At 52.0% G+C, this 7,487-nt stretch overlaps 3 protein-coding genes across 4 annotated transcripts in view; all 3 read right to left on the bottom strand.

Moving 5' to 3' along the window:
• HOXC4 (homeobox C4) overlaps positions 1-752 on the bottom strand; it is a 38,502-nt gene extending 37,750 nt beyond the window's left edge. Inside the window, exon 1 of the mRNA XM_008059888.1 lies at positions 183-752. The gene's annotated coding sequence lies outside the window, so the exon portion shown is untranslated. The remainder of the gene's footprint in view (positions 1-182) is intronic.
• Positions 1-7,487, bottom strand: part of HOXC6 (homeobox C6) — a 34,534-nt gene that overhangs the window by 12,418 nt on the left and 14,629 nt on the right. Inside the window, exon 1 of one of the 2 annotated variants that reach the window (XM_008059891.1) lies at positions 183-434. The exons of the other annotated variant lie outside the window; for it this stretch is intronic. The gene's annotated coding sequence lies outside the window, so the exon portion shown is untranslated. Of the gene's footprint in view, positions 1-182; positions 435-7,487 lie in introns of those variants that run through there. 2 annotated transcript variants of the gene reach the window in all.
• LOC103262269 (homeobox protein Hox-C8) overlaps positions 5,135-7,487 on the bottom strand; it is a 2,888-nt gene continuing 535 nt past the window's right edge. The window contains exon 2 of the mRNA XM_008059892.1: positions 5,135-6,384. Coding sequence (XP_008058083.1) covers positions 6,092-6,384 — 293 coding nt within the window. The 3' untranslated portion in view covers positions 5,135-6,091. The remainder of the gene's footprint in view (positions 6,385-7,487) is intronic.

Raw genomic sequence — 7,487 nt, 5'->3', positions numbered from 1 at the left:
CAGTATTCCAGTTTAACCCCATTTCTCCCCCCCACTTTTCCTCCCCATAATTACCCACGCGCCCACCCTCTCGCCAGCCCCCTCTTCTCTAATCAAGACAAGCCGCTGCTGTCCTTATCTTGAAACCGCCACCCAGCTACGGACCATTAGTTACATATTTGAACCAATAAGGAAACACTTACCGGGCGCTGCTGTCACTCTCCCTCTCTCCCTCTCTCTCTGCCTCTCTCTCTCTCCCACTCTCTGTCTTTCTCGTCTTCCCTCATTCTGTGCCGCTGCCGAGCCTGTCTCAGCTCCACACACACACATGTACTTTACATGAAATCAAAAATAAAAAAGAATAATCCCAATCATCAAAAAGCCAAGTAAAATTAAGCAGAGTTGCAAGAGGGGGCCGGAGGCAGTGCCGGGGAGAGGGGAGGGGCGGAGGCGTCGCGGCGCCCTATCTCAACTCCTGCTCCCGCATTCCTCCTGCCCCTTGGGGGCCAGAGGGTCGGAAGGGAGAGGGGGATGCCCCCAACTCCTGCCTCTCTCCTCCCCTCCCCGCCCTCCCTGGGTGCCCCCAGCTTCGGCAACTCCACCTGGGAGGAAAAAAATGAAATGGGGGGAAAATAATTATTAATCAGATTAATAAAAAAAATTACTGGTAATGAAGGGAGCGCCCAGCGCAGGTTTCCCTGGCAATGGTTAGGCTCTTACAGGGAGGACTGTTCTGCGGAGCGCTCCGAACGGACAAACCACAATAAAAAGTTCACGTTCATGGATGGAATCCACATGACTTCTTGTGGCCAATCCAACTTGTGAGTCGATCGTAAACTTTTATTACTCAGCTGTAAATTTTCTGCAAACAACCGGGAATGCGATGCATTTGTGTAGCGTGTGCAAATGGGCGCCGCGGTCGCCATGTTTACCCAATTCTCTCAGAGAGGGAGCATCCCCGGACCCCCACCCCCACCCACACCCACCGCCCACCGCCCACTCCCCACGGGCCGGGCTTCTCTGGACCAGCGTGGAGAGAGCTGAGGGCGGAAGCGGGGCATCAAGAAGGAAGGTTTCAGGCGCTGGGGGTCGGCTGCCTCCCCTTGCTGAGCCGAATTTTAAATATTGTCCTCAATAAATGGGGTATTAAGATTGGATCTGGGGTATTCAAAGCTTTGCAAAGATTTGTGGCCTTGGGGCAGTGACGGCTGACAAAATGACGGGACTGAAAAGGGATTCTCTCCCTACCCCCCCACCTTTTTTTCTTGGAAGAGAGAACATCCTCCCTATGGGATGCCCCGAAAACTCCCACTCCAGACAGGAACAGGAGTGGCAGGCCGCTGGCAATCTCCTCTCCAAGCCTGACCTGGCCGTGGTCTGAAGAGCCGAGAGGATTAGACCAGCCCTGGGCAATCCTGCAGCGGCAGCAGGAGGGGTGAGAAATTGGGGCAGCCTGAGGACCCTCAAAGCCACCTTCATCCCCAGATCCTGTTGTTAGAGAGAATGACATTTTCCTTCAGGACCATCTTTGGCATCAGGTCTCCTCATTTCCAGGTTCAAATGGCAGCTTACTGGAAATCCTTTACAAGTAAAAAAATTTAAAAACCCGAAGGCCCAAGATCTTGGTCCTTTTACTTTGGGGTGCAAGGCACTTTGAAGCCTTTTTTTTTTTTTTTTTAAATCTTGTCAGGTTGCCTACACCCATCTGCCCTTTTTCAGAAATTTTTCCTGGTTCAGTGGTGTCCCGGCAGCTGGGACGTGCTCCCGAGGCCCTGAAAAAAGAACCTTTTCCTGCTCTGAATTCCACCTTCTGCGCTAAAATTCCGAGCACGCTGTTTCTTAGACCCATCATTGTGGTGGCGAGTCCAGTGTGGGGAACCCCAGAATAAATGTCCTCTTAGCGACTGTTTGCGGGGGGCAGCAAACAGCCCGGTCACTCTCCCACCGGCTGGAGATTTGAAGGTCGGCAGTTCTCGACTCAGTCCCGCATCCGGCTGGCATGGAAGCCTTAGTGGCTGGGTGCCCCCACCCCAACCGTCAGGGGATCCCTTATACCTTCCCCAAATTTCCTCCACAGTAAGCCAAGCAGTTCCCCTAGCCGGATGCAGGGACCTCGTATCTTTTACAAACCCACCCATAAATTTTATAACAGGTAGTTAAAAATTACGACGAGGAAGCGCTGGGCCAGCTTTTCACAATGGGCAGCGGGGAGAATAAGACGGCACTGCGGGCAGTTCACCGGAAATTTTACTTCTCGTCTGTGGCACAACCTGTCCCAAGGAGTTCTCTCTAATTGGGGTGGGGGGCAACTTTCCCAACTGCGGTGGCTGGGGCATCGCATTCAGGGAAGATAAGATTGGGGAGACCAAGCCACTCTCCCATCCGAGGGTCCCCCCAGGAGCCCATCAGGGCACTCCCTTCCTCCCCGGGCCCCCACCCCCAGATCTTTTGCAGGCCAGCACCTCCCTTGGCCTCTGCAATGAAGGAGTAGAGAGAGAATTTTTTCTAATCCGGAGAAACGAATTTGCCCCCCAAGTTAATAGCTGCATTATCCCGTCTCTTCGGTTGAGATTAGAATAATAAATTCAAGGCGCAATGAGCGAGATGCTTCAACTCAGCATTTTGAAAGATACTATTTTTCACAAATCACAAATAGCTTTCGGAAGCCACTTTGATTGGCTAATAAAAAAGTAAAGAATGGGAAAAAGTCCTATCTGCAGCCGCCGAATGGTCCCCATTCCGGTAATGGGACGGCGGGAGCATTTGGGAGGGCGCGTTTCTAAAGAGAGCGCATCCCGCTCGCAATTACGTTCCCCCATAAAACGGATTTTTACCTCCTTTTCTTTCCAAACGAGAAAACAGAGGCAGTGGGCATGAGGGGCGGGGGCGTGGGTACTGCTTGAGCGGGTGGCTGGGGCTCCCTTGGTCTGGCCCTCCATGCGCCTGGCATCTCCAGGGAAGCCGGGCGCCAGACGCACCCCGCCCTCCGACGCGCTGGGCGTGGGGCCACGGACATTGCCGAGCAGGAACAGGGATGAGCCGGACACTTGGTGTGGGGAAAAGACGGCGAGCCCCTTCGGAGACACTTAATGCTAGGTTCATCCCCCTGGGCTACTGGGCCAGATATGTTTATTAATAGCAACCATAATTCCACATTTAAGAATGAAACGGCCTCGGCCGGCCCTCGGAGTACGAAGGGCACGGCCCACGGGAAGGCCCGAGGTCAGAGCAAACGCTGTCTTTTCGGGCCTCCCGGGGGGGGGGGGGTTAGCCATGTTTCCCACAGCAAATGGGGTTACCTGGCTGCCGCCTCAGCTCACAGCAGGGACCCCAGGTTCCGGTAGATTTCCCCACGATCCCTCTCAAAGCTGTCCCCAGCTGCCCACAGTCTGTGCTTCCCTGATGCAGCCTCTCTCGGGCTCCAGGAGTCCCTAAGAGTGAAGCCTGACCCAATCCTGTACTCAGGACCACTTTGCGTGGAAGCCAGGGACTGGGACCCGGGTGAAACTACACACAGCAAAACTAGCTCTGGGCCTAGATCTGGGCAAAGCATTGACCAGGAGACGAACACAGACACAGACACAGAGAAATCTGGCCTCAAAAATATTTCAGTCTTTGGGGGGTCTGGTTTTTAAGACCAGAAGATCCCCTCCCCTCCCCTTTTCCCCCTCTCCTGGCTGAGTCAGAAGACTTGTATCTCTGGAATTTGGGATTATTTGACCAGAATCTTATTGGCATAAACAGATTTTTCAGTCTAGGACTCTCCAGAGAGAAGTGAGAGACCCCTTTGCTCTCTGGGTCTCTGAGCCTTCAATTCTTTATTTTTGGGGGAATGAAGATTGCAATGGAGACTCTCCTTACCCTGCTGTGGCTGGGGTGGGGGACTGTCCACTCAGCAGGCCCATGGCCCACACTTTGGGGCCAGGCAGGCTGCCCAATTGCCAAGGTGAAGCAGGGAGCGGGCTTGAAGCAGCCGAATAGAGGCTGGAGTGGACACAAACCGGCTGAGTGACAGTAATGGCTCTGTGCCGACCTACCACCGAATTTGAATTTCAGGATGTGGACTCAAGTTGGTTGGTCCACCAGCTCACTTATGGCCCCTTCCCTTCGCCTCTCCTCCAAGCTCAATCCCCAACACCCCCATGCTTGGTACCCCAGCTTGAGGTATCTCCCAGCCTCACCCTGCAGACAGGTCACACATCCCACAGACTGTTCACCATTCCAGGGCTGGGTGCTGGGTGTCAAGGGTTGGCCATCAGGGCCATGTGGAGATCAGAAAGAATCCCACTGCCCCATCCTCAGCCCCGGCCCCAAGAAGAAAAAGTCGTAGCTGCTCGAGTGGCATGGGCAGATTCTTTGTCTGGGCCCAGCCCAGGGCTGAGGAGGAGGAGGTTGGGTGACTGAGGGTATCTTTCTTCCCAATGGGGTCCTGGCATCTAGAAACCCACTTTATTTGGAGCCGCGATTCCCCAAGAGCATATCAATATGCCCTTTCCTCTCCCAACCAATGGACTAATCTTCTTCCTCTTCCTCTCAACCCCCAGCCCTTTCACCTGCCCTCTCAACTCCCAGGCTTCTTCCCATGTGAGTTCCCCCACCCCAAGTCACATCAGTGGAGCAAACCTTTTCCAGAGTTTTGGGTAAGGGGATAAAGAGGGAGGGGGAGAGAATAGGGAAGAGCTGTGGAGAAAAGGCAAGTCATTCCAGCATCATATTTTTCTCCTTTTTTTTTTTATTATGACTCACGTATACAATACAAAGTACTTGGACCAGGAACAGGGCTGTCGGGACACAAAATCTACATTCATAGCTGGACGTAAAGACAAATGACCAAAAATTATTATTATAGATATATTTTTAACGTTTTTTTTTCTTTCGAGCACATTGCATAAACAGAGAATTCAAGACAGAGTTAACTATACATTCAGTGCAATTTCGTTCTACTCTACTGGGGTTAGAAGCACAATAAAAGCGCACAGGACCAGCGGGCTAGGCAGTCTCAGTTGTTGGGTTTTTCTTAGTGAAATAAGCAGCAACAAACGACAACAAAACCGCATTACGAATACTCTCAAAGCAGGATTTCTTTCTATAGGTAGTGATAAAATACGCTGGAGGTTTCTTTCTTTCTTTTTTTTTTAAATTTTTCATTTTTTTCCTCTTTTTTTCTCCTGTAATAGGATTTTTAAAAATTTCTTTTCTTCAAGATTATTGCAGGTTCCCTTTAGGTAGTATGTTAAAGATTTATTATCAGTATTATTATTATTATTTTCATGATTATGGAGATGTCTGAGCGCTAACACGAATGCAGCTCAGAGGAAGCCGGGCCCAATAGGACAGAAATCAAACATCGAGGGAGAGGAAGGCATGGGCCCGAGTGGCCATGGAATGGCTAGGTAGGATTTTAGAGGTGACTGCAGGCTCCTCTCTGCCCCTATGGAAACGTGGGGGGGGAGGGGAGAGACCCACATCTCTTCAGGTCTCCATCAGGTTCCTGGAGAAAGTCAAGGGGGTTTTTCTACGCAGGGAGCCCCAGGGAGGGGGAGGGGATATGTCTTGCCATCTTTTCCCTATTTCTTTAACAGTTTCCTTTTCCTTTTCTTTTCTTTCCTTCTTCATTTTTCTCTTTCCTTTTCCTTCTTTTTCCAAAGTAAATATAGTACACCGATCTTAGAATAAAAACAAAGCCACAAGTCCTCTTCCACATTTGAGGGGCTCCCTCTAAAATAAATACCAGCTAAGCAGGGAGGTGGGAGTGTGGCAAGAAGGGGCAAAGAGAAGGGAGGAGGCCAGGTCTCAGACCTTAAAATTCAGGAAGGCTCAGGGGGTGGGGATAGGGACAAGTGTGTGTGTTGGGGCCAGGAGTGAGACAGAGAGTCCGAACTTTTCTTTGCTGTGTCTCGGTCTCCCCCCTCCAGCCCCCAAACAAATAAAGAGCAGGGGAAGTCCAAAGGTAATAAAACCAGAGCTGCAAGTATCTGACAGGTAGTTAGAGTTGTGAGTGTCATTCTATTCTCTATAAAAGCAAATGACAGTCGTAAACTTCTCAATTTATCTGCTACCATAAAACGAAACTTCAAGGGAGTTGCTAAAAGGGGGGGTCTCTCTTTTTTGCTTAGTCCTTGTTTTCTTCCTTTTCCTCTTCTTCTTTCTCCTCTTCCTCGTTTCCTTCTTCCTCCACCTTCTCCTCGTCTCGGGCTCCCGGCAGTTTATCTTTGTTGTTCTCCTTTTTCCACTTCATCCTTCGATTCTGGAACCAGATCTTCACTTGTCTCTCGGTCAGTCCCAGGGCGTGAGAGACTTCAATCCGGCGCTTTCGTGTCAAATAAGGATTAAAGAGAAACTCCTTTTCTAGTTCCAAGGTCTGATACCGGCTGTAAGTTTGCCGTCCGCTGCGCCGCCCCGGAGCTGGACAGAACAAAACCCCAGTCTGGTTATATCTGGGTGGGGGCTCGGATTTCCCCTGCCACTCTTCCTCCCTAAAGTTCCCCTCTGGTCTCCCCAGTTCTCCTGCCTTCTGTGGGAAAGGCAAGAACAGGAAACAGACAAGGGCAGGAAAGTTTGGGGGATTGTTTTGGTTTGGTTTCACCTTGGGAGGTGGGGTGAGAGTTGGGGCTGGGACTGGGGTCTGTTTGGAAACTGGGGACCTGCAGGGGCCAGGGAGCCCTGCGCCATCCCCCCAGGCCTGCAATCCCAGGAAACTGGCCCTTGCAGCTTTGTTTACAAGTGCAGGGTGGCATTTGGTGAGCAGGGCTGGGGACAGTCTGTTTCCAAAAGAAAGGAAAAAGAGCTGGGGGTGAAGGAGAGGGCTCTACCCACTGCCCCCTCCTCTGCCTAATGCTTTTCCAATAAGAAAAATTGATCTGCTGGAATGCATCGCCTCTCCGCCTGCTTGCTAACTGGAGACCAGCAAATAAATCATGGGCCATCCCCGCCGGAACTTGTGCTCTGCGCTTCCCCCTGTACTTCGAAATTGGGCCATGAGGGGCCACCCTTGGAAGGGCTGATGACCTGAGCATTCTGCAGGTCTCGGGGAGACTCCACAAGCCCTTGACTGGGGGGAGTCTGGCGAGGGTCCTCTGGACCTCAACCCCCGGTCTGCACGGCCCCTTTCCTCATGAGCACCCTTTTACATTTTCCTCCTCCCTGCTCCCCAGCTGGGGAAGTCCAGAAAAGTTGGGGTAGTGGCCCTCAGGCTAGTTCTCTGAGAGGAGGCAGTGGGTACCCCAGAGAGCCTATCCCTGGAGTCTCACGACTCTCTGGCTAGGGGAAGGAGGGAGGGGTCTCCCTTCGCCCCAAGACAGCCTGGCCACTGCCCTGGACTCCAGGCTCTGCCTTTGGGGAAATTGGCTTGCCCCTAAGGCTGCTAAGCCCTGGGTGCTCAGGGTACCATTCCAGCCACCTCCCCAACTTTGACTTCAGAGATGGGGAGGGCGAGAGACAGACAGACCGACAGAGATGGGGGAAATGACTCTAAACCCTTTGCACCCACATGCCACCTTTCCCCCACC

The sequence above is a fragment of the Carlito syrichta genome, unplaced genomic scaffold (assembly GCF_000164805.1).
Source record: "Carlito syrichta isolate Samal-C Ts95f unplaced genomic scaffold, Tarsius_syrichta-2.0.1 Scaffold304418, whole genome shotgun sequence".
In the NCBI taxonomy this organism is placed as follows: domain Eukaryota; kingdom Metazoa; phylum Chordata; class Mammalia; order Primates; family Tarsiidae; genus Carlito; species Carlito syrichta.
The sequence above is the reverse complement of the archived record's forward strand: the minus strand, read 5'-3'. Positions and strand labels throughout refer to the sequence as shown.